Raw genomic sequence first — 27,558 nt, forward strand, 5'->3', positions numbered from 1 at the left:
CAACATTGGCACTTCTAGCCTCCATAGTTGGCGGAAAAGGAGCTAAATCATTATGATCAGACTTGACTATTGGCTCTTTCTCTGCAAAGTAAACTACATTAGACAATATGGACAAAATCTCAAAGATGCATTTGGTAATGCCCCCTAATAAGAAGTGGGTGCAAGTAGGTGCTGGTGCAAAATGTTTCCATCATATATGCCTTTTGTATTTTTATAAATAGTATATTTATTTGTAAGTAGGTCACTTGTGTGAGTCAACAAACGGAGGAAGCAAGCAGAAGCAATTAATTTACGAACAACGCCTAAGGGCACTGGGGTTGACTATGAACTTTGTCAGCTCATGGGAGTCTCACAAAAGCTTGGGTGTATGTGTGAAAGCCACTGTTTGGTTATTTTATTTTATATCCACTCTATATCCCTTGGGCTGAGAGGAGCTCACAGAGCCTTTTCTGAGCATTAACGGCCCTAACTCACAGTGTGCTTAAGCTGTGACATTGCCCAAAAGGTAGGACTAGTGATGGTGCTGAACTTGCCAAAGAGCAGGTCCAGTCCAGCTGGAATTGGAGAGGGGAATATGCCAGTTGAGTCTCTGTAGTTATTTTGAATCTCAGCCATGAAGGGTGGGCAGAAGCCTCCAAAAACTTGTAAACTCAATTGAGCACCTCTCCCCTTAAGAACCACTGCAATGGTTAAAGGCTATTGAGAAGGTCCTACTCATGATCACCTCTCATCTGGGGCATGTGGAATAAGGAATAAGTCCTTCTTGGCTGCTGCACCCCAACTTTGGGATGCTCTTCTCGAGCATGTCTCCCTTTCCCTGACTTTATCTGATATGAAAGGTAGAAATACTTTTATTATAGGTTACATTTGGATATTGCTTCTACTTGCTCTGCTGGATCTGGGAGAGTACCACGGAAAGCACTGCTCCCAGTGATCTGCACGGATGATTTCCGTACGCATGTCACACTGAGACAAGTGTTAAGTGTCGACAATAAAGGGAGTGCAGGAGCAAGCCTACCTTTTACTTTGGGAACAGAATTTTGTACTTTAAAATCTAACTAAAGCAAATGAATGTGCCAGAACAAGGCTCCCGCAAAAGTGATCACTCAGGGCTAAGGAAAGAACATTAATGGATATTTATGGTTGTTTATGCACAAAACACTGTAGAGACAAAATAAAAAAAATAAAAAAATGCAGCAAGAAATATATAGATCCTATATTCAGGGTGGAAAACAGAGCTTGGAGAGCACACCAGTAAATCAAAATGAAATATCAAGCACCAAAATAGGTTATCTAAAGCTTTAAGAAAAGTGCAGTTTAAATAATAAGAACCTTGAACATACACATAAAAGAAAGGAAAAGGTTCCTTGGGAACAAGTGCAGGGCCACTGACGTGCTGATGGGGGATACAGGGGGCACACATGTACTAGGCCCCATGCCAGCAGGACCCCTCATGCTCTTCGTCTTCATTTTTTTAAAAAAAAATCAAACACTTCTGAAGAAAGTTAGAGCACAATGCGTGGAGGCAGCTCTAATGCTTCAGCACTCAGCAGGCTACACCATTGCTTAGGATATGTAATCATTTCATCACTTTTGCTAAACAGTCAGAGGAAGGAATGCTGACCACCACAACCTAGGGCTCAGGAGAGCCTCCTCCTAGAGCAGCAGAAAAAGCAGGAGAAGCTGTATGCTGGGGTATGTTTGTTAAAGCACTTTCCTCATGTCCCTACTACTGTATTTCATTCAGTCCCCAGGTGTGATGCCTTTACAAAATAAAGCAGAATCGGCTGACCAATTTTACATGGTACGAATCTCCCTTGAAACAAATGAGATTTTCTTCCTACGGATTAAAGTTTGTGCAATTGTATCCCCCACCCTTCCGATTTTTCCATGTCCCACATACAGCCACTACTTGTCTGCTTGCCGTCACTGGGCTGTTATTTATTAATATAGAGTAACCATAAAACAAAAGTACAAAATGAATCACCTGTATAGCACCACAAAATAATTAAACGCCTTACAGCTACAGCAAGCTAAGATTCCTACAGACTGTACTGTAACTGAAGGATTTTTATTTTTTTAATCAAGGTTGGCAAAATGTATATATGTTTTGCTGAGAGTTTAGAATCTGTACAGTTGTTTGTTTGTGTGTGTGTGTGGTTTTTTTTAAAGGACCTAATATTTTATTGGAGTATGGAAGTCACTGCTCTGGTATGAGCATGCTATCCTGTAGGATAGTTTTGGCAGAGAGGACTGCCAAGGAGCAAGCTGAATGCAGAAGTCAAGGACAGACAAAAGAAAGAGACAGCAATGGGACTTCACCTAGTTGAGGTAAAGGTAAAGGAACCCTGGATGGTTATGTCCAGTCAAATTTGACTATGGGGTGTAGCACTCATCTCACTTCAGGCTGAAGAGCCAGTGTTTGACCATAGACAGCTATTCTGGGTCATGTGGCCATCATGACTAAAATGCTTCTGGTGCAAGGAACACCATGACAAGTGCCAGAGTGCACGGAAATGCCGTTTACCTTCCTGCCAAAGGTAAACCTATTAATTAAAGGTAAACCTATTAATCTACTAGAGCTGGCATGCTTTTGAACTTCTAGGTTGGCAGGACCTGGGACAAAGCAACGGGAGCTCACCCTGTCGCACGGATTTGAACTGCCGACCTTATGATCAGCAAGCCCAAGAGGCTCAGTGGTTTAGACCACAGCACCACCCGTGTCCCTACGTAGCCAAGACAGGCTGCTAGCTAAGGAAGACCTGCTGGTGCTCTTCCAGACTTTGCTTCTATGCAACAATGCCATACAAATATCAGTTATAACACCAATTTTGGCAGCATGAAGAACTGTAGGGTCTCCACTTTGCAACATTTCACGAACATTTCCTGAAAAATAACATCTCCGGGATATGCAACACAAATGCATATGAACCAATTTGGTTTTTTTCCCAACAAAAATAAAATAAAAGAGTTGGAAGGTGAATGGCTCTCTGCAAAGAAAGCCTGACCTCAGCTAGAGCAAGGCAAATAATTGATGGCACTGTGACAGACTGCAGCTGACCTACAGGACTGGACTGTCAGTTTCCTTTCTGTTTATAACCAGGATATGCAATAGCGAGATTTCAAGAAGTGCTGAAACTTCAGCACCTTCTCACCTCATTGAGCTGGGGACTAAATATGTCAGAAATGCATTTACAGTGTCATTAATTTTTGTTTCTGAATATGGAACCACTGTAGGCCTGAAGCTCTTCATTCTAGTATCTGTTCAGAGTTTAGCCACACTAAAGTGCATTTTGCTGCGTACAAGGCCTTTCTCTGCTAGGGAAGATACTCATAGGAATAAAATGCAATAGACTGAATCATTAGCCTATAAACCGGCATGAGGAAACCTGGCCCATTCTTGCGCCATTATACTTGTTGACATATTAACTGCAGTTGAAATCTATAAAGTTAACTTCAGGCAAGTCAATGATTTTTACTGGAGAGCTGACCTCCAATCAATTTATAGTCACATAGATGTATTTCTTGTATATACAGATCACTACTCAATGAAATTTATTAAGTAAGTGCTCAGGGGGACTGGTGAAACCTTATTTTTAAATGGAAGTTGTCTTTAATAGAACAGGACTAAAATTGTTTCATTAGGCTGCAGTTCCAGGGGCACTTACCGGAGAGTTAGACCCATTGGACATAACAGGATTTGCTTTCACAGGGTTGGAATCCTTGAAACGTTTAATCATACATTAAATCAATACCGTCTTCTTTGTTTAAAAATACTGAACCCAAGAATAATTTGAGCACTGTTACAAAAATAAAAATAAATATTGGCAACACAAATATCCCGAACATAAAATATACAGAAGGCTGCTTCTATGTGAAATACTGGTTTTGAGTCATTTGTCCTAGTCATATGAGCAGTAACATTATAAGGTTAACTATATTTAACCTGGCATTTCACTATAAAAATTTAATCCACCACTGGAAATTCCAGACAGTTCTTGAAGAATGAACATACCAGGGACATAGCACATAGCAACGAAGGACACTTGCTCCTTTGCTTTCTTGAGAACTGTTGTGCAGTACAGTACTTGTATTTCAACATAGTTATGAAGCCAACTAAAGAGGGTCCCTGGGGACTTCTTGACAATCATGTGTGCACCCTGTCTAATAACTAATCTGGCACAAGTTTTCAGGGGCTAACATTTGCAGTTGCTGTCTTGATGACCTTGTTAAAATTGTCAGACAGCAGACTGATACCCCTGGCACACTCCAGCACGAAGACAGACTTTCTAAATGTGCGGGATATAACTTGAGCACACATTCTCTGCTCTGCAAAGCAAATGCGTTGTAAAGTAGTGGATGCTCACGGTTTAAACAAGTTCCATCAAACTTGAGAAAGCCTGCCTTCTCCTTTTAGTGCTTGGCAGAGGTCACTCCAGTGCAGTGTACACGAAGTGTTTTAGTCCTATAAAAATTGCAGAAGCTATAGCCCCTATAGCCCCACACCCAAAATGCATTTGAGGACAAGAACCGCGCTGGCTCGCCATGTCTTCCCATGTAAACCACATGTTCATCATTAGTAAATTAAAAGGGGGTGGGGACAGCCCGAATGTGCATATGGATGTATATATGCAGGGCACTCGCATATAATTAGGAATTATCCTTGGCCCAGTTGGTTCCCAATTACATGGAGGAAATGTATGCATGTAGTACTGTTGAACACAAAGGCACTCAGGGGCATGGTCAGTAGACACAATCCTAGCCCCCCCTCCATTTGGTACATGCAGATATTTGTGGAGAGCACCTTTGAATCATAAAAAAGGTAAAGGTAAAGGGACACCTGACCATTAGGTCCAGTCATGACCGACTCTGGGGTTGCGCGCTCATCTCAAATTATTGGCCGAGGGAGCCGGCGTATAGCTTCCAGGTCATGTGGCCAGCATGACAAAGCCGCTTCTGGCAAACCAGAGCAGCACATGGAAACGCCGTTTACCTTCCCGCCAGAGCGGTACCTATTTATCTACTTGCACTTTGAGGTGCTTTCGAACTGCTAGGTTGGCAGGAGCTGGGACCGAGCAACAGGAGCTCACCCCGTCACAGGGATTTGAACCGCCGACCTTCTGATCAGCAAGCCCTAGGCTCAGTGGTTTAACCACAGCGCCACCTGGGTCCCAAATCATAAAGCTATGATCATAAATCATGAATCATGAATCATAAAGCTAGACCCAAAAAGGTATACTCAGAAGCAGGCATTTCTACTTTCAGTTAAAGGTTATGTTTAGTATTCATGCACATATACATTTTTTAAAAATCATTATGCCAGGGAGGTAGCAGCAAGGAAAGCTTACTTCATCAGTGCCATAATATGTACAATCAGCAACAGTTTAGCAAAGATTAACAGGTGGTGAATCTAAGTTTCATTTGCCAGAAACAGCATTTGGATGGGCTTTTCCAACAAGTGCTCTTACAAATGGTATGAGCATTCTGTACTCTCACGGTAACAGCATTCTTAATTCAAGATTTTGGCACCATTTTCTTCAAATATTTAAATCCTTCATACAGTGCTATTGCAAGGAAGATATGCAGCTGTGCTAGTGAGCCATTGGTGCAACTTCAGAACTACAAATTTAGTGTGACTGCAAGCAAAATAAACGTAGCAACACAGGCATCTGCCTTATGCTGAGTCAGGGCCTTAGTCCATCTAGCCCAGCATTATCTAGCCCTGACCATGTGCTGAAAACCCTTTAATTCTGCTTGCCATCGCAGGTAATGTGGCACTGTAGCACGGCAGCATCCCGTGACTTCTTCCACCAAGGTTCCCAGCCAACAGAAGATGCAAAACATCTCACCTGCTGGCTGGGGATACAAATTGGCAATAGCAGTCAAACCAGGGGGCAGGCACACTCAGGGGGTGGACCTGACTGTGTCTATTGTAGATTTCACTCAGGTTCAGATTTTGCTCAGGTCTGCTCCTAGAGTACATAAAAGAGGCTGGCCTCATGCCAGGCCCTTTGGATTTGGGTAAAAGCCTTAGTCATGGTGGGAGGAGAGGTTGGAAGTCTTGGTCTGCCCCTACAAGGGAATGGGGTATCCCATTAAAGGGATCATGGAGGAGATGCTCTTGTCCAGATGGGGGCTAGGACCATAACTCTCCTCCATGGCATACTGGGTGGCGTTGCACCTATTTGATGGATGCCATAGGCCTCCCTAGCCATTCTTTCGACCCCTGGGAGAATCAACCAGAAAATGGGTTGGTTGAAACAGGTTATACCTGGTGCCTATGCCCAAACCAAGAAGATCAAACCTATCCATTCTAAGAAGATCAAACCTATCCATTCTTAAGGAAATCAGCCCTGAGTGCTCACTGGAAGGACAGATCGTGAAGCTGAGGCTCCAATACTTTGGCCACCTCATGAGAAGAGAAGAATCCTTGGAAAAGACCCTGATGTTGGGAAAGATTGAGGGCAATAGGAGAAGGAGACGTCAGAGGACAAGATGGTTGGACAGTGTTCTCGAGGCTACGAACATGAGTTTGACCAAACTGTGGGAGGCAGTGCAAGACAGGAGTGCCTGGCGTGCTGTGGTCCATGGGGTCACGAAGAGTCGGACACGACTAAACGACTAAACAACAACAACAAAATGCCCAAACCACCTTCACCTATAATCAAAAAAGTTGTGGTCTATTTTGAAACCAAAACAATGGGTCACAGGTAGTCTATTCAATACATATTGTGGGGTAGTGCGTCACAGCACCTGGGTATACAAGTGGAGGTGCTGGAGATTTGAGCAGAGACCTTCAAGTATGCAAAACTGATTTGCTGAAATTTGAATCATAAGCTAGCTGCGTATTGCAATAATCTCAACCTCAAGCAACACTGTTTTAAAGCAATGTACAGGCAGACTTCCCCCTTCATGGATCAATGCCTTGTCGTGGCGAAGGGGCTTGAATAACTCAGAGAAGCTATGAGCTATGCCATGCAGGGCCACCCAAGATGGACAGGTCATAGTGGAGAGTTTTGACTAAACGTGATCCACCTGGAGAAGGAACTGGCAAGCCACTCCAATATCCCTGCCAAGAAAACTCCATGGACAAAGACAACAGGCATATAAAAGTTATGACGCTGGAAGATGAGCCCCTCAGGTCGGAAGGCGTCCAACATGCTACTGAGGAAGAGCGGAGGACAAGTACAAGTAGATTCAGAGCTGATGAAGTGGCTGGGCCAAAGCCGAAAGGACGCTCAGTTGCGGATATGCCTGGAAGCGAAAGGAAAGTCCGATGCTGTAAAGAAAAATATTGCATAGGAACCTGGAATGTAAGAACCATGAGTGGAGGTAAGCTGGATGTGGTCAAAAATGAGATGACAAGAATAAATATCGACATCCTGGGCATCAGTGAACTAAAATGGAAGGGAATGGGCGAATTCAGTTCGGGTGACTATCATATCTACTACTGTGGGCAAGAATCCTGTAGCAGAAATGGAGTGGCCCTCATAGTCAACAAAAGAGTGGCAAAAGCTGTAATGGGATGCAATCTCAAAAATGACAGAATGATCTCGATACGAATCCAAGGCAGACCTTTTAACATCACAGTAATCCAAGTTTATGCACCAACTACCGGTGCTGAAGAAAGTGAAATTGACCAATTCTATGAAGACCTACAACAACTTCTAGAAATGACACCAAAGAAGGATGTTCTTCTCATTACAGGGGATTGGAATGCTAAAGTAGGGAATCAAGAGATAAAAGGAACAACTGGCAAGTTTGGCCTTGGAGTTCAAAATGAAGCAGGGCAAAGGCTAATAGAGTTCTGTCAAGAGAACAAGCTGGTCATCACAAACACTCTCTTCCAACAACACAAGAGACGACTCTACACATGGATATCACCAAATGGGCAGCATCGAAATCAGATTGATTATATTCTCTGCAGCCAGAGATGGAGAAGCTCTATACAGTCAGCAAAAACAAGACCTGGAGCTGACTGTAACTCAGATCATCAGCTTCTTATAGCAAAATTCCAGCTTAAACTGAAGAAAGTAGGAAAAACCACTGGGCCAGTAAGATACAATCTGAATCAAATCCCTTATGAATACACAGTGGAAGTGAGGAACAGGTTTAAGGATTTAGATTTGGTGAACAGAGTGCCTGAAGAACTATGGATGGAGGCTCGTAACATTATACAGGAGGCAGCAACGAAAACCATCCCAAGGAAAAGGAAATGCAAGAAAGCAAAATGGCTATCCAACGAGGCCTTACAAATAGCGGAGGAGAGGAGGCAAGCAAAATGCAAGGGAGATAGGGAAAGATACAGGAAACTGAATGCAGATTTCCAAAAAACAGCAAGGAGAGACAAGAGGGTCTTCTTAAATGAGCAATGCAAAGAAATAGAGGAAAACAATAGAATGGGGAAAACCAGAGATCTGTTCAAGAAAATTGGAGATATGAAAGGAACATTTCGTACAAAGATTACCATAATCAAGGACAAAAGTGGTAAGGACCTAACAGAAGCAGAAGACATCAAGAAGAGGTGGCAAGAATACACAGAGGAATTATACCAGAAAGATATGGAGGTCTCGTACACCCCAGGTAGTGTGGTTGGTGACCTTGAGCCAGACATCTTGGAGAGTGAAGTCAAATGGGCCTTAGAAAGCATTGCTAATAACAAGGCCAGTGGAAGTGATGATATTCCAGCTGAACTATTTAAAATTTTAAAAGATGATGCTGTTAAGGTGCTACACCCAATATGCCAGCAAGTTTGGAAAACTCAGCAATGGCCAGAGGATTGGAGAAGATCAGTCTACATCCCAATTCCAAAGAAGGGCAGTGCCAAAGAATGCTCCAACTACCGCACAATTGCGCTCATTTCACACGCTAGCAAGGTTATGCTTAAAATTCTACAAGGCAGGCTTAGGCAGTATGTGGACCGAGAACTCCCAGAAGTGCAAGCTGGATTTCGAAAGGGCAGAGGAACCAGAGACCAAATAGCAAACATGCGCTGGATTATGGAGAAAGCTAGAGAGTTCCAGAAAAACGTCTACTTCTGCTTCATTGACTATGCAAAAGCCTTTGACTGTGTCGACCACAGCAAACTATGGCAAGTTCTTAAAGAAATGGGAGTGCCTGATCACCTCATCTGTCTCCTGAGAAATCTCTATGTGGGACAAGAAGCTACAGTTAGAACTGGATATGGAACAACTGATTGGTTCAAAATTGGGAAAGGAGTACGACAAGGTTGTATATTGTCTCCCTGCTTATTTAACTTATATGCAGAATTCATCATGCGAAAGGCTGGACTAGATGAATCCCAAGCCGGAATTAAGATTGCCGGAAGAAATATCAACAACCTCAGATATGCAGATGACACAACCTTGATGGCAGAAAGCGAGGAGGAATTAAAGAACCTTTTAATGAGGGTGAAAGAGGAGAGCGCAAAATATGGTCTGAAGCTCAACATCAAAAAAACCAAGATCATGGCCACTGGTCCCATCACCTTCCCCTAGAAGGGGAAGAAATGGAGGCAGTGAGAGATTTTACTTTCTTGGGCTCCTTGATCACTGCAGATGGTGACAGCAGTCACGAAATTAAAAGACGCCTGCTTCTTGGGAGAAAAGCAATGACAAACCTAGACAGCATCTTAAAAAGCAGAGACATCACTTTGCCGACAAAGGTCCGTATAGTTAAAGCTATGGTTTTCCCAGTAGTGATGTATGGAAGTGAGAGCTGGACCATAAAGAAGGCTGATCGTCGAAGAATTGATGCTTTTGAATTATGGTGCTGGAGAAGACTCTTGAGAGTCCCATGGACTGCTAGAAGATCAAACCTATCCATTCTTAAGGAAATCAGCCCTGAGTGCTCCCTGGAAGGACAGATCGTGAAGCTGAGGCTCCAATACTTTGGCCACCTCATGAGAAGAGAAGAATCCTTGGAAAAGACCCTGGTGTTGGGAAAGATGGAGGGCACTAGGAGAAGGGGACGACAGAGGACAAGATGGTTGGACAGTGTTCTCGAAGCTACGAACATGAGTTTGACCAAACTGCGGGAGGCAGTGCAAGACAGGAGTGCCTGGCGTGCTATGGTCCATGGGGTCACGAAGAGTCGGACATGACTAAACGACTAAACAACAACAACAAACAGGCAGACTTCAGCAAAAATCAAAAAGAAAGGCTGAATGAAATATTGGCTAACAGACTTAACAATAAAAGAATTGCCTATCAGGTGATTATTGCCTTAATTGTTGCATTATTCTCCAACCATATCCATTAGGAACAAGTCAGAAAGTGTAAATTTCGCCCATCTTTTCCAACAAAGGAACAAATAAGTAGCAGTCTTGGAAGTGTATGATCACAGGTAAGAGAGTGCAATTGTTATGTGCATGTCTCCAACCTCACATGCTTAACCCTTTCTCATCCAACCTCCCCCCAAAAAACAACAACAACAACAACACACAGTTTGTTTTGTCTCCTGAGGAAAAACGTTTCCCCCATAGGATCTGATGGAAATAGTGGTGGAAATGGCTGGAGCAGAGAGGGTTAATCGCTCCACATATCTGCCTGTTCCCAAGTCTAATTTTCATTGAGCAAAAAACCTGGAAAATGTTACAAGTGACTGTGCATAACCGAACATCTAGCCTGGCTCTGATCCCATTGCAGTGTCTGTTTATTCTCAGTATAAAGGACTGACCCTCTTTGGAAATGTAGACTCAACAAACAATGATCAATAAGTATGTTAACAGCAAGCAGTTTCCAAATAAATTTACCTGCTCCAACTTTTTGAAACAATTAAAAAGTACTATTCAAACCATCAAACATGAGCTGCCAAACACACAGTTCTAGAGCATAATAAATACCAGGAACTGAATATGACATTGGGAAACGAAAACAACTGATCATTAATGCAAAATTTTAAAAGAAAGACATATCCTGACTGTTCAGTGCTTAACAGGCATGTAGTTATGACAACAAAACAGAAGAACAAAAGATGGCAATGAAGGACATTGCCTTTCATACAAATGCATTTTGGAATGTGCTGCTGATACAGGACACTTCTCCCCAACAAGTTAGTGTCAACCTTCCTCATCTGACAACCTTTGAAGCGTACACAGAGTCATAAGATCAGAAAGTCATGCAGATGAAACTCTGTGTCCGCAGGCCATCTACAATATTTTTCCACCCTTACATAATCCAGAAGGGATTGATTGTCCTGGGTAAGAGTACCCACATTCGAAGGGACACCACCAATAAAATATACTGTAAATCTACACACATAAAATGGAAGTATGCCCTTTAAATCATCAGAGCCCCCACCCCCTTACAGTAAAGGTGGGCAACCTACAGCCCTTGGCCTAGTTTCATGCGGGGGGGGGTGACAGTGAGTGGTAGAAAAAGAGACTGAGTCAGGATTCAGCCCAGCCCAGACCTGGAACCTAAGGAAGAAGAAGAAGAAGAAGAAGAAGAAGAAGAAGAAGAAGAAGAAGAAGAAGAAGAAGAAGAAGAAGAAGAAGAAGAAGAAGAAGAAGAAGAAGAAGAAGAAGAAGAAGAAGAATAGTAGTAGTAGTAGTTTGGATTTGATATCCCGCTTTATCACTACCCGAAGGAGTCTCAAAGCAGCTAACAATCTCCTTTTCCCTTCCTCCCCCACAACAGACACTCTGTGAGGTGAGTGGGGCTGAGAGACTTCAAAGAAGTGTGACTAGCCCAAGGTCACCCAGCAGCTGCACGTGGAGGAGCGGAGATACGAACCCAGTTCCCCAGATTACGAGTCTACTGCTCTTAACCACTACACCACACTGGCTCCCAAGGAACAAGGGAAGCAGGACCTCCTGGCAGATCTCCACACTATGAATGCTACTGAGGAGATGTTGGACCCAGACATGCCTGCCCCAGGACTGGAGGTTAGCACACTGGGTTCCTGGCTGGCTCCTCATCTGCCCCAGAGCTACAGGAGCATAGCAGGCAGGGTTCCAGGTAAGACTTTTCAGGGCCACCACAAAAGTGCTCAGCTAGGGTACTTGGAAGGAGGTGGAAGCACATGGAAGCCGCTGCCTGGATCAGGGCCTGGATACGAGTGAGGGAAAAAAGGAGAAGCCTCCAAGTCCCAATTCTGAGCTGACCCATTCGTGGAGCAACATCTCTGTTAGCTTGAGGCTTCCTGAATTGGGCGTATGGACTGAGAATGGGAGAAAGGGGTGGCAGAAAGAGACAAAAATGCCCCCATGCACCATGAGTGTGCCCCTCTCAACCCCACCTCGCCTCACCAGGCACCAATGGGCTGCAGGGAAGAGATTTATACCATTTTGTGAAGAATGACAACCAGGGCTGGCTCTAGGTAGACCCCCCCGGTGGCGCGGTGCAACAGGGCGCTGGGCCGGTAGGCAGGGCGGAAACCATGCTGCGCCCTGTGAGGGTGGGGGCGCCGGAGCGATCTCCACCCCTCAGTGCCAGGGCGCGCGACCTGCTCGAGACTGCCCTGATGACAACTGCATAAAGTTGTTTGAGCAACATATTGGAAGAAAATTCAGTCAGCTCTTCAATCTATGTCTCTCAAGTGCATCACATAGAGGAAGCATCTCAAGTTTACCAACTGTGAGGGTGGGGCGGATCAACAATAGAACTGTTTCGATCAATAATAATAACCACCTGTGGAAACAAGCAGCTAGTCTTGCTGTGGGTTTAACTTGAAAGCAGACAGGCCTATATTAAATATGCACGATATTAGATTATTAGTGCCCTCCCCCCAAAATATATATAAATTGGGGGGGTTAAACTTCTTAGTACTATGTAAAGATCACTTCACAGTAGACAAAAAAATGCCACCATGTGTACACGTAACAGGATATAACAACTATGTGTTATATCTCTGTTGCATATGACTAAAATGGAAGCTTCTGTAAACATCATTGTTGCATTCCTTTTACATTTACATGGACGCAAGCAATCATCATCCAACATTTGCTCCTGTATGTGCACCTCCTCAACATGAAAGTAAACTCAATGGAATTTAGTTCCAAGCAAGTTTACTTGTGGAGGTTGGGGCAGTCTGATATCTAAGCATCAGGTTGTAGAAATTTCCCCTTTCCTCACCAAAGGTTGCTAATGGTACAAAGGAAGAAAAACCGCAAGCTGTCCACATATATTTACATTGTCTTAATGTACAACTTGACCTGTGCAAGTTTACTTGAAAGCAAGTCCCAGTGAGTTGTGTGGGACATACTCCCATAGAAATGTGAGAAGAATTGAAACCCAGTCTTAATTATACTCAGAAGCAATTCACTGGAGCTTACTTCCTGGCAAGTGTGCATAGGATTGCAGCTTTACAACAAAATCCTATGCAAGTCTACTCAGAATAAGTCCTTTCAAGTTCAACGGGACTTACTCTCAGTAAGTAGGTACAGGTTTGCAGCCTCAAAGTATTACGACAGTAATAGTAAGGATTGCACAAAAACAAATAAAACTTTTATATTCCTACTTTTCTAGATATACTTGATTCTTTGACAAACTAACACCATTTGGTTGAAATATTGACCAAAATGTTGAAAGCAGCTTGCCAGAGGAGCTGGAAAATATTCTTTAAAATGCACTTACATGTGACAAACTTCTTCCCTAGTTTCATTATTGTTCATAAAAAAATGTCCAACTCAGGAACTGGCAATGACAGAAGAAAACAACAACCCTATCTACCGGTGGTCTTAAATAATGTCATGAGTATATTTTACTGATGGGTTCAAGTCCAATCTCTTGGTTCTAATTAGCATTTTTTCTCTTCTACATTTTCTTTATTTTTATTTTTTTAATCTACAATGGACACCTTAGCAGAATCCATCAGCTTTGACAGAAGGCCGAAATCCTGGCAGTGAACCATAAATTGACCATTTCCATAAAAAGAGCTGCTAAATGAGAAACCATGTGCTCAGTATAAAACTAATTTCATGCTTTCAAAAGCACACAGTGGCTTCTAGCAAGATAGCGGCCCTGGGACTTGCAAAGACAGATTGGCTAATACAAATGGGTTTGCTCCTGGTTAGCCATGCTTTACGTGTACTGCCAGTAAATGAAAATTCTCAAATCTTCAGTCAAACAAACATGTTCTTATCTGTACCGGTAACTCAGTCGTTGGGAGCTATAAAAACAACTACTTCATGAATAAATTTAATGGGGAAAGTGTTAGATAGTTTAGTTTCTACTGAAAGATCTGCAAAGCTACTTAAATAGTTATTTTGTAAAAAAGAAATGCCAGTTTCATAATGCTAGCTTGTAATTTTCTCTTCATTGGGGACAATACTACCCAGACCTAAAACAAATAACTAAAACAACACCTACCTCGACGAAGATAAGCAAGGTTTAATGAATAATATTCACACTGAAGTGATTGGCTAGAACTTTTTAGACAAGTAAACACAACTTAATCCTCTGCCAGAATGTTTTGAAACTTAAGGGGTGGGCGATATGAACTTCACAAATTAGTTTCAGCAGTAGATTTCTGCATTTTTTTAAAAAAAAAGATGTGCAGCACTTAAAATGTCATATTTAATTAAAGCATGCTTAGATGGCAGTGACAGTAATTTTATGCCTCTCATAAAACAAGTTGTCATTGCAAATGAATTAGTGGAGGTTGTCCTGTGACTGACAGGTCATACCATTTAATACTCACAGAGACTCCCATTTTCATTACTCCAGTATGCAGTCCATTGCTTTTATCTTATTTTATTAGTTGCAAGTCATGTTAGTAATTTATCTCCTGTATAATATCCCTTCCACGAGTCAAGCTTTCTGCTAAGTAGGGTTCAGTGCCCTGCATGTCATTTTTGATCACAGGCACACAATCTCACTGATGATTAGCCTCATCAGTTAATGATCAGCATGTCCTATTGTACCAATAGATGGATTCTGATATATTTGAAATAACTAAGAGCTAGAACAGCCTCTTCTCCAAGTAAAATGACAGGAAACTGAAATGAGGTTTAATCCATTTTAGGGAGTTAAGGTTTACAATGTCATCATTTTCTCAGTATTTTTCTAGCCTTTTGTGTTGTCTCTGCCGGCACAAATGAAATACAAAATGCCACTTTCACACACACATACAGAAATGATGCCAAGCATGGGGTAAATGTATAGGAATGTGCCTCAATGCAATTCTGTAATGCTTACTCATAATAATAATAAAATTCATTGCTCACCTCTGCTAGGAAGTCCACTCCACATTTTGGCAGTACTAAATATCCAGCTCATAAAAGAAACCAGGTTAGAAACAAAAAAAACTTCCAGTATGTGAGCAGAAAGAGGTATGGTGAACACTACAGAGGCTTGGCTCTCCAACCCTGATCATCTGTGTGACAGTAAACTGTTACACAGTGCAGCTTCAAACCTTCTCTGCTGCCGGCTTATTTGCACTGCTCATTGAAAATCCTTTACATGCTGGCAGCATTTTAGGGAAGGACAAGCACACTGAGTCATTTGTAAAGAAAGCAGAGCAATTTCAGTTCCACACATTCATTCGTACTGAAACACACACACACACACACCACTGTCAAAGTAAGGTCTCTGGGATGGATTTATGCTGAGGAATAGGCAACCTTAAGGCTTCATTACCAATGCAGAGGAATCAGCTGCTGTGATCAAATTCAAGCAAAAGACGGATGATTATGAAATGGCTCTACAGATATAGCTGCAAGCCACGCAGAATGAAGAATCATCTTCCCAAACTGAGCAAGTGTCAAAATTAGCTCTGGGTTTTCCACAGTGACAGAGGAACATCCGGAGCCAATATGCTGATGGGGGGGTGTTATTATTGGAGGTGGTTTTAAAAATAAAAACAGTGACATATTGACGGAGGGTTTGGGGTGGGGTTTTTTTGCTACTAAGAAAATGAACAACACATGTTCAGAAAACAAGAAACATCAGTTATATGCTATCCAAAAATAGCTAAAAACATAAAGCCTTCCCCCCCCCCTCCTAAGACAGAAATGAATGTGGTAAACATTTAGAGCTAAACTATGGACTACTGACCTTGCAAACTGGCTAGCCATTTGTAACCAGCACAGATTGGCAATGTGGGGATCCAGTTCAGATGAGAACCCTAGCATAGAGGAAATTGGGGGGGGGTGTTAACCTTTGTCCACTACTATGGCCCTAATCCAGATTTGGTGGCCTGTGCTTGCAATTTGCACTGTGGAAAAATGCTTCCCAATTCATTTCAGCAACATTTTTTTCCTTATATACAGATATGCAGCAAACAGAACATGTGGTTTGGACCTTAGACCATACGGTGCTCGTTTGGTGTCCAACCATTCCTTCAGTTGAACTGCACCTTATGGTGTCTACATTTCTACCCTTTTGCTTTTCCCTCACCTGCTCTCACCAGCCCCAGGCCCACTGCTGATTTCTTCTTTAGAGGTCTCTCCTTTTTTTTAGCCCCCAAAATCTTGACAGTCAAAATGGCGGAGCAGGTGGCCATCTTCCCAAATCGGTTCCAGCCACCAATTGTTTTTTACCTTTGAAATTTTATTTCGTACCTTTGTGCTCCCCCTTTGCTGCCATATCATCCTGTTGCACCTACTTCTACACTCTTAACTGACCTTGGCCCTTTGTTTACCTTTCTTCTCTTTCACAACACTCAACCCTTGCCCCTTCATGGATGGACATCTCACTGATCAAGCTACCTTCCACCTCCCCTCTCACCCCGCAACTAAACTCCTCCAGAGGCCTGTGACTTTGGACAGACTCTGCCACTCACTGTCCCATTCACTCTCTTGACCTTGCGTTCTACAAGAACTGTTATGTACTGGGCTCCCTGCCCTAAGAGAACACCCTGTTTCTGACCACCACATTATCACTCAGTGTGTACCTTCTCTGCCCCTACACCTCTGCTTCTTGTCTCTACTGTGACCTGCAGTCTGGTAACACTCTCTTGAAGTGTCATCATCCCTTTATTTCACCTGGCACATCTGACCACTGCTCTAGATCAAGGTAGCCAATGTGGTCCCCTCCATATGATGTTGGAGTACAGTTCCCACCTGCAGCCCCAGCCAGCACTGATGGCCAGGGATGATGGGAATTGTCATCCATCCAACACCACCTAGAGGGCACCGTGTTGGCCACCCCACTCCAAACTCTATTGTTTCAACACCAACTCCCCCCTATACTTAAATCTTAGCTTGTTTGTTCTACTGTCCTACCAAATTATTTGGCACGCTTGCTCCCAAGCCCAGCATACATCTTCCATACATTATCCCCATTCATGTCCTCAGGTTGCTATGTGCATTTTGAGGCATTAAAAAAAAACCTGGCTCACTTTAAATTCATGCTCCCCTCATACCAGGGTTGCCAACTTGAATAAAATATTGGGGTGGGGCAGATAAGCCCCGCCCTTCATAATCAATCACATGATGCTGTCCATGCACACCACTTGAATGGAAATGATCAACTTGGGAGGACTGGCCCCCTTCAGATGTTTTATTGTGGGGCTGAAAGAACCTCAGCCCCAAGGAGTTGGCTCCTTGGCTCATAATCTGCTCTTTATCTGGCCAAGCATCATTACTGACCATTTTCAACAACCCTGAAGCTTCTTTTCTACCTTTTATGCTCAGCTAAAGCCTGCCTTCTCTTCCTCAGTTTCTGTCAGGTCCTCACCAACGTCAGTCACAAATTGCAATTTATCTGCCGAAATCTCTCTCTGTCCCTTCACTGCTTCCACCTCCCTCAAACTTTTTCTGTCCCCTCCTGCATTTGTTGATGAGATGGAACAAATGCAAAGAATGTATAGATGTGTTTATTAGGCAGAAATGTATGTCAAAATGTGTACAGTAACTAAACACTAAAATGCTGGTGAATTTTCATGAGGTAAGTCCACTTACCTTCTCTGCAGGGAGGCGGCAGTTGCAGCATGGTGTGGCTTGCTGGTGGGGCAGGCAGAGGGATTAAAATGGCCGCTGGAGGATGTCCTCTGCCAGCTGTGATGATTGACATGGCCCACCTGCAGCTTCAGTGGGCTGCGGACCGAGTTTTCAGGAGCAGACTTGACTGGGAACTTCTCATTCAGATCCTCAGTCAGCTCCACTCACTGGGCTTAAATAAGGAGTGCACACTTTCTTGGCAGCTCTGTCAGCACCAGATCAACCACACCCTCACCATCTCTTGGCAGCATACTATGTGCTGGTCATGTGTACGATCTTGCTATCTAAATCTTGGTCCCTGTTTTCGGGTAGGGTTGCCAGACTCAATAGAGGACAGGACTTCTGTGCCTTTAATTGGCCTGCTGTCTTTTGAGTCTGGAAACCTTAAAGAGAAACGAGCAGACCCTTTGTTTAATTTCCAAGCCAAGGGTCTGCTGGTTTCTCTTTAAGGTTTCCAGACTCAAAAGAGAGCAGGGCAATTAAAGGCACACAAGCCCCATCCTCTATTGAGTCTGGCAACCCTACCCGAAAACAGGGACCAAGATTTAGATAGCAAGATCGTACACATGCCCAGCACATAGTGTGCTGCCAAGAGATGGTGAGGGTGTGGTTGATCTGGTTCTTGGAAATTAAACAAAGGGTCTGCTGGTTTCTCTTTAAGGCTTCCAGACTCAAAAGAGAGCAATTAAAGGCACAGAAGTCCTGTCCTCTATTGAGTCTGACAACACTATTTTTGGGGCCAGGCAGGAATTTTTTTCCCTCCAGACATATTGGGCCTGTCTCAGGGTCTTCACCTACCTCATAGCAATTGTCAACACTTAATGGCGGATAAGGCATTGGGATGGATCCTTGGTCAAGAAAGTGGGATTGGGAGTCTCAACGCCCGCCCCCCTTCAAGGAAAGGGATACCCTGTTAAGAAGGTCCAGGGGAGAGGTGCTTCTGTCCAGGTGCCCACACAGGGTTGTTGGGCCATGTTGCTAAACTTATAGTGCTGATACTGGTGGGTCGCATCTACGTCCTAAGGTGATCCCTAAGCTAGGATCAACCCTAATGAACAATCATACAGCAGGCAGGCTAGATGATGCTGGATATATACCCAATGTGTTAGCCAAAGCCTACTGACACCTGTAATCCAATAAAGTTGTGGCCTGTTTGATCCCAAATCCTTGTCTTGTGCATTCCGCTAAAGCTGCCCTTGTATATCTTCTCAGCACTACATCTAAAGAGCTCTACTGTCCTTGTCTGATACAATTTAATATTACTAATACAAGAAATAAAAATACCCTGACAAAAAGACAACTGGGCCTATGCACACAAGAGCTATTCATCACAATCTACTACTGTATTCTGAAAAGTGATTTCCTCTTTGATTACTCAATTTAAAATATTCTCCGTAATCTTATTTTTTTTGCCACAATCCCCCCCCCCAATGCTTATGACAGGTAACAACATGCAGCCAAAGAAAACTCTATTTACCCATCACCACTTGGCTGAAGTCAACTGACTCTTTATTCCTGGCTGCAAAATTCTTTTTAAAAGCAGAAAGCCCCAACTGGATTGATAAAAAGGAAAGGCATATTGTACAACAGCCAAAAAAAAAGCAAAAAGCTCACCTCGAACATGGAGAAGAGGCCTGACTCGACTGAATGTGTATTTCAGCCAATGGTTTATCTGTAAATGAAGTTGCAAAAAGGTATGAGAAAGCACTCAGTCTGCAGCTGAGGAGCGTGTTGCAGGTCCTGCCTTTTCTCAGCACCTTTCAGTGATCCTCATGAGGTATGAAGAGCAGATACGTTCCTCTCTCAAGTAGAAAGATATTATTGGTTTATTCCAGGCATCCCCAAACTGCGGCCCTCCAGATGTTTTAGACTACAGTTCCCATCTTCCCCAACCACTGGTCCTGTTAGCTAGGGATCATGGGAGTTGTAGGCCAAAACATCTGGAGGGCCGCAGTTTGGGGATGCCTGGTTTATTCCTTACACCTGACAGTCTTTACTGTGGCAAACATTAGGGTACACATGGCATACACAAAGAAGTCACACCTGCTGAACAGCTGCATAGGTCCTTACAAATAAGTGATGCTCACATTCCCAGAAATAAGTATGTTTCCTTTTAGATGTTTAGCAAGAAGTATTCACGCCCCGAGACTTACTCCTATCAATTTGGGATCTGGCGATAAGTTACAAAAGATGTAAGAAGCCCTATCTCACTTACTGAAGAAGTTACATGTGAAAAGTATTCAGGATGCCTAATAGTTATTGTGAAACTGTTTCAAAATAACTGTGTCATCACTGTGAAACTGGTTTCTCTAATCAAGAGACAGCTATAATATATTCCATGGGAATAAAATGTGTACTGCAACATGCAAAGGGAAGTCTTTCTTTTAAAAATACCCACATTAACTGCATATAGTTGCAAGCTGTTTTGTAGTGCATCTGGTTTAAATATCAAAACCAAACTTTTAAATTCATTACAAATGGTGATTATGTAAATGAATCATTTTAATCATCTAACAACATCACAAAAACAGATTTTGTAGATACACATAACTTCACTAGCACAGCATAGTTATTTGCTATTCTGATAAATAAAACATGAAATAAAATAAGTGTTTTAGCATTTACTTCTAAATTGCTGGAGAACACTGATTATGGCTTGGGTTCTATTTCACATTCCTTAAAGAGGAAAAATCACTGTGATGACATTAAAATATAGTGGAGTTGAACGCAAAAATGGGTTGGGGTGGAAAGCACAAAGTTGACTTGATAATGTTTTTACAAACTTTCTGTAACCCAAGCTGACCTCTGAAGTATCTTCATGGGCAGGATAAAGAGTGAATCATTTTTATTTTATTTAATTTATTTATTTTAAAAAAAAACAGCATGGGGATAAAGGGTGAACTAATGGGATTTTTCTGCATCTCAGCCAGTAATATTTTCATTACAGTTGCATGGAGATTTCCATTTTTCAATGTTGTTAATAAATTACTCTGATTAATACTTCCACCCAGTTAAACAAACACAGCAAAAACTGGCAGAAGATGAAAACTTCACATGCCATGGAAAACCCTGAAATGACATGTGCCATTTCTACAGAGGCTGTACTGCCAAGGAAAACCAGATGGCTCTGCTTAAAATGTTTCAAAACCTGACACATTTGTCATTTTGTCACCATTTGCCCATGCACTCTACACCGGCAGAACTTCATAGGGAAATAAATCCTGCCGTTTTCTGTACTTTGTAGAATGTGGAGCATCCCCAAATGCCTTCCCAAACATCCCTTTGCAGCTGCACTCAGCTAAATTCAGTTACAAGAGGGCAAACTATAATCCAGACCATGCCTTATTAAGCTAAAATTCTTCTGATTCTCCAAAAAAAGAGAGATCTACAGTGGTACCTCTACTTACTAATTTAATGCGTTCCGAACGCACATTCATAAGTCAAAAAAAATTGTAAGTCAAATCCCATAGGAATGCATTGGGAGAAAAAAATGGTAAGTTGAAGCAACCCTATACTGTATAAAAATTCTAAACCGCATCCAAGATGGCGGACAGAGCTCCGTTCATAAGTAGAAACCTTCGTAAGTAGAGGTACCACTGTATATCATTGCCTAATAACATCATTTGTTTCCCCTTCTGTTTTCCACCCCACCCCCCTTATTTTCTTTTATGTATGTATGTATGTATGTATGTATGTATGTATGTATGTATGTATACATGCATACCTGATTTCAGTCTGTGCCTCTCAAAGGGCTGGTTACTGTAAATTATACTGTATGATACACCTGTGTTTTTCGAACAGATGCCTCAGCTTCTTGCCATGTTAGCCTGTTTTGATACTCCTGTGCAATCAGTGTCTCATAATTTAGTACACAGATATGAAACACGTCAGAATTTGGCTCTGATTGATAAACAGCTATTTAAACATTCTTTTAAGGAAATTAAAAAACCCAAAGACATGTTTGTCTGCCCCTGTGATACACCCACAAAGAACAGTCCTAGCAGTGTCAATAATAGGAAGCTTTAAAGGGAGAGACGCTTCCAGGTCATGTGGCAAGCATGACTAAGCCACTTCTGGTCAACCAGAGCAGCACACGGAAACGCCGTTTACCTTCCCGCTGGAGCGGTACCTATTTATCTACTTGCACTTTGACATGCTTTCGAACTGCTAGGTTGGCAGGAACAGGGACCAAACAACAGGAGCTCACCCCGTCGCGGGGATTCGAACTGCCGACCGTCTGATCGGAAAGCCCTAGGCTCTGTGGTTTAACCCACAGCGCCACCCGTGCCCTTAGAGACAAATTAGGAATAGTTTAAAGGACTGTGAAACAGGTTTGAGAAGCAAAAAAGCAGTATTTTATAGCAAATTACAGGAAACGTATACCTTTTGGATAATGTTATATGAACACAAATTGAGAGCTCAGTGCTGGAAACACAGTGAGGGCAAATGAGAGTGTGAACACAGCTACATTCCCTAAATCATCTAGGTAATACCATGCGGAGTGACTGTAGCCAGTTCACTAAAAACCATCATTCTGTGAATGCTTACAGCACCATCTTGTGGACGTTTTTAAAACATGCATTGAAACTAGCTAGGTGATAGCTAAGAAAACAAACATGTCATAGGAATGAGTATTTTCGTTTTACAATTATGTCGCTGGAGATGATCTAAGTGTTTTTGGTATTTGTATGAATTATATTTGTTTGTACGTATATAGCAAACATTTGATACAGTTGTCATTGTTACCTGGGGTACTCAGAGTTCATTTTCTTCCCCACTGCCCCATATACAAGAAGTCTTTTCCTCATTCCTATTTCCTCCTACACATACCATGCTTTCTGTTTTTTTCAGTGCTCTTTAAATAGTTAAGGAAAAACAGTATCTGGAGAATATTCTGGTTACAGGTAGGTAGCCGTGTTGGTCTGGATCGAAGTAAAATAAAAAAATTCCTTCAGTAGCACCTTAAAGACCAACTAAGTTTTTATTTTGGTATGAGCTTTCGTGTGCATGCACACGTATCTGAAGAAGTGTGCATGCACACGAAAGCTCATACCAAAATAAAAACTTAGTTGGTCTTTAAGGTGCTACTGAAGGAATTTTTTTTTTATTATTTTATTTGGAGAATATTCAAAATCCAAAAGTAATAAAGTTGCGATCATAGTGACCTTAGCAAATAAAAAGCAGGAATATAGTGAGAATGCATACATTTCTGGTTCTAATGGGACTAATATACTGAAATGTGCCACTGTGGAGTTGAGCAAAACACTAGAAAAGGCCATCACTGGACAATGACCTCACAGGAACTTTAGGAACAGGAGCCCGGGTTTTCAGTGGGCTTAAATGCTGGCAAGTTTTTTTGGCGCAAGATACGGAGCTACAGAAATTCACCCACACACACCCTCACACACACACATTTCCACAGCACAGGAGGCACAATTTTATATTATATTCAACAACTCAAATACTCTTTGACTTGGATGCATGACGGACCAAGGCCCTTTGCTGCTTGAAGAGAAGGAGAGATGCTTTTCCTCTGTTCCACTTGTAGAAACCAACCAAAAACAGCAGAGAGAGTGATTTAGTGCAATTTATGCCCAAACCTAAACACAGCAATATATATCAAAATTAGAAGGTCAAGGAGAATTATAAATAAGGTCATCACTGGGTGCTGAAAAGGAGTAACACATATGCTCTAGGAAAGCCTTTTTGCTTACCAGTTTGTTTCTGGAGCCTTAAAGACCTGAATGATTTGGGACCAGTGTATCTTGACAACCACCAACTCCCTTAGGAATTGTCCTGTCATCCAATATTTTCTACTGAGGCCCTGCTTCATGGCCTCTGTCATCCAAAGAATAGAGAGCGGACATGAGAGACAAGACGTTTTCACTGTTGTTGTCACAGCACTGAAGCACTTGTAATGCTCTGAGCTGAAGGAAGTCTGTCTGGTCATGTGACTGTTCACCTGCCAGCAAATAACCAAGACCCATTGCTTTTTTCAGCCAGAACTCACCGGAACTCAGTTCCAACACCTGTAAGGTGGGTGCCATTGCTATTATAAGAGAATGAGGGAGGCGTTCATGGTGAGTTCTGGCTCCTCTTTTTCTAGAAAAACAGCACTGCCAAGACCGTATCCTTTTTCAGTGGGTGTTTTGGGGCTTTGCCTTTTAAGATGGTATTTTGAGTCCTGCCATTTTCATATGCAAGTTGTATGTGTGTGTGAACTTTGGTGTGTCGTTTGCCACCTTGAACATTTTTATAGCAAGGAGGGATGCAAACACTGGGGGGGGGAAAGATGAACTGGTTTATGTTACACGTCTTGTTTCACGTTTATTCCTTCCAAACACAGCCTGATCCGCCGCAGGTGTGGACTGCAAATGCCAACCATTCTATAGTTCCATTCAAACCAAACAAAGGCATTACAGAAGTGAGGGTTTTGTTTTTTTTAAGTGTTAAGTATTTACATGGAACAACTGCAAAAGAAGCAAAACTTCCAAGGTGTAAAAGGGCGAATGCTTCACATCTATGAAAACAAATAAGCTCCCCGCTACTGAGATTTTAAATCTGTCACTGCATTAATACTTTGCTGCACCAGCAGAAGCTGTTCAAAAGCAGCTACCTCTGTCTCCTCCAGATAGTGTTTCTTAAACACAGACACCCTTTTCCATCTGTCTTAGTATAAGAAAGGATGATGGATACTATTTTTTTAAAGGTGACCTCCAAATGATTATTTAAAGAGAAAATAGGATCCAAGCATATTTTGCATCTTTGTGAGAAAAGACTCTCTCTCTCTCTCTCTCTCTCTCTCTCTCTCTCTCTCTCTCTCTCTCTCTCTCTCTCTCTCTCTCTATATATATATATATATATATATATATATATATATATATATCACAGCCCAAAATGAACCAGCAATAATTTTATTCTTGTAACATTTACTTGATCTCATAGGGCACTGGGTATTATCAAACAGAGTGCACTAAAGGCACATGGATAAGCTGAATGAAAGGTGGGATTTCAATTTGACCCTCACTTAATGAATCTTGCGAAAATTAGGTGAAATGTGGTCGATTATGAGCCCTACCCCTTCTGCTGATTTGAAGTGTAATGACATTAATAAGGTACCTTTTTATGCTACCTCGTATTAAAACAAACAACATAAAACAATGAAATAAGATAAAACATTTCCCCGCCTGCTGTCTTAGCACAACTGCACGACATTACATCACATCTTGGTGCCTAAACTGAACCATCAATATAGCACTTTTGGATACTCGTGTAGTCAGACGTTTTCAGAAATTATGTTCCCCAACTCTTTGCGGGGAATCCTCTAAAGCAGGGGTGAGGAACCTGGTGTTGCTGGACCACAACTCCCATAATCTCTGACCATTAGTCATTCTATCTAGGAGGGATAAGAGTTAAGGGTCTCACTACAGGGAGACAGGTTCTCCACTCCTGCCCACCCAAGCCCATGCAAAGTTGAGGAAGGGGTGGGATAGTGCCTGCATCAGCACACTTTGTAACTGCTGTGTTCCTTCTATCTTCCAATTCAAAGATGCACAGGGTAGCTGGCAGCAGCTGTTCCAGGCTGCTACAGCCAGCCATCCACTCTGCCCAACCCATCTGCATCTGAAGCTCCCTCAGTAGGTGAAGAATTGCCAGGAGTGGTGGTGGTGGTAGTTTATTGGGTGGGAATTGTGACATCACAATGGAACCAAGTAAGAAGCTGTGGCCATTGGCCACACTAGCTAGGGCTGATGGGAGCTGGGGCTCTAATAACATGTGGAGCCCCATATGCTCCTCATCCCTGGTTTGGAGCAGGGTTTCCCAAACTTGGGACTCTCCAGCTGTTTCCGTACTACAATTCCCATCATCCCTGACCACTGGTGTCTTGCCAGCTAGGGACAATGGAAACTGTAGTCCAAAAACAGCTGGAGACCCAAGGTTGGGAAACGCTGGTCTAGAGAAGGGGGGTAGTCAACGTTTTTATACCTACCGCCCACTAATGCATCTTTCTTGATGGTAAGATTTCCTTACTGCCCACCCCCCAGTGCTGCAGTAACATGAACCCACTACCGCCCACCTGGAATCTTGAAACACCCAGTAGGGGGCGGTAGGGACCAGGTTGACTACCCCTGGTCTAGAGTACAGTACAATACTTCAAGAAATAAATTAAAGCTTTCTTCCAAGGCTGGCACTACAGGGAGCAGACAAAAGGGTGGGAAGCTTAATGTCTCTTGACACTTTAGATCAAACTTAAGATCTCTCTCTTTCTCTCATATAATGAAAAAATGTACCTGTGCTGGCACCTGCAAACAAATTGCCTGTGTTCGTGTTTGCAGGTAGCTTCCCATTATTCAGCTGTTTTACTCTTTTCAGATGAGACTTTCCATTGTAATGAACCTGAGCTTGCGCTGCCGAGTTCAACTGTATATTGCACACATCACAGAAGGAAAACAGTATCTTCTTTTTCTCTTTACTTAATTGACAGTCAGCCCTGTCGTGTCTTAGTCCTTTATCTTCAAAGCCCCTCAGGAATGCAGATTGATTCATAATTCCATCTCCAAATATGTGGTCAGGACTTGCTGGGTGTTTCATACCTACGCAAAAGGGAGGGGGGAAGAAAGGAACAAAGGAACAAGGTCAGAAGCCAAGTATAAAAGTACTTCGAGTCAGCATTTTCTTTCATAAACCTATTGTTTTATTATGCACTATGTACAATTCTATTCAGTTCTGCTAATAACTATTACAATAAAAATATATAATATAAAAAAGTAAATATAGGCAGTGCTTCTCACAGTTCTTTATAGGCTGTTGTTCCTGCAAATATAGGTGACACAGGCTGTGGCCCAATGGCAAATAAAAACTGTTAATATTCAATTATTGGGAACAATCTTCATTTTCATATTCCAGTAGTTATCTCTTCTTTTTAGGGTGAGTTTTAATATTTCTTCCAGTATAAAACTTCTCAATGCAATATTCCCATTTCTCTCCTTCCGCCTCTCACTTTCATTTTCTTCTTTAAATTTTGGATGTGCCTAATGCAATCAGCAATATATTAAAGCCAATGGATGAAAAAAATGTTGTTCCCTGTCTCCGCTTCATTCCTCATATCTTTATTAATCTCCCTCTGTGCAAGTTAACATAATACAAAATGATCTGTAAAGTTAATAATAATAAAAACTGCTGCTCCAGGACCAAACCACATGGTATTATATCCATGATCAGACCCCCCCCCCCAACATTTACACTTTTGCCTTTCTGCAGCATAGGAGATTGTGTGTGTTCTGTATTATTTTTCTGGAGTAGTAGCAGCACTGAGGGTGGGGAGGTTGAGTTTCCGCCATCACGTCTAAGTACTACGTGCAAATGCTGTTCAGTCACTTCAGATGGTTCAACACCTAGGGTTTCCAGACTCAATAGAGGACAGGACGTCTGTGCCTTTAATTCTGCTCTCTTTTAAGTCTGGGAACCTTTAAGAGAAACCAGCAGACCCTTTGTTTCCAAGCAAAGGGTCTGCTGGTTTCTCTTTAAGGTTTCCAGACTCAAAAGAGAGCAGGGCAATTAAAGGCACACAAGTCCTGTCCTCTATTGAGTCTGGCAACCCCATCAACACCTGATAATACAACATCTGATGGAAAACAAAACAAAAGGGCACTGCTATGTGCTTTCATACTGTC

General features: G+C 42.4%; 1 protein-coding gene across 7 annotated transcripts in view; it reads right to left on the reverse strand.

Annotated features, from left to right (window-relative positions):
• The window catches only part of ZNF385B (zinc finger protein 385B), a 194,842-nt gene that overhangs the window by 130,768 nt on the left and 36,516 nt on the right, over nucleotides 1-27,558 (reverse strand). For 3 of the 7 annotated variants that reach the window (XM_060280543.2, XM_060280541.2, XM_060280536.2), the window contains exon 2: nucleotides 26,176-26,478. In XM_060280543.2, coding sequence (XP_060136526.2) covers nucleotides 26,176-26,476 — 301 coding nt within the window. In that variant the 5' untranslated portion in view covers nucleotides 26,477-26,478. Of the gene's footprint in view, nucleotides 1-14,643; nucleotides 14,759-15,169; nucleotides 15,400-17,845; nucleotides 18,028-26,175; nucleotides 26,479-27,558 lie in introns of those variants that run through there. The other 4 variants (XM_060280547.2, XM_060280550.2, XM_088660446.1 and 1 more) reach the window with 4 other exon arrangements.

The sequence above is a fragment of the Zootoca vivipara genome, chromosome 1 (genome assembly GCF_965207765.1).
Source record: "Zootoca vivipara chromosome 1, rZooViv2.hap1.1, whole genome shotgun sequence".
Lineage (NCBI taxonomy): Eukaryota > Metazoa > Chordata > Lepidosauria > Squamata > Lacertidae > Zootoca > Zootoca vivipara.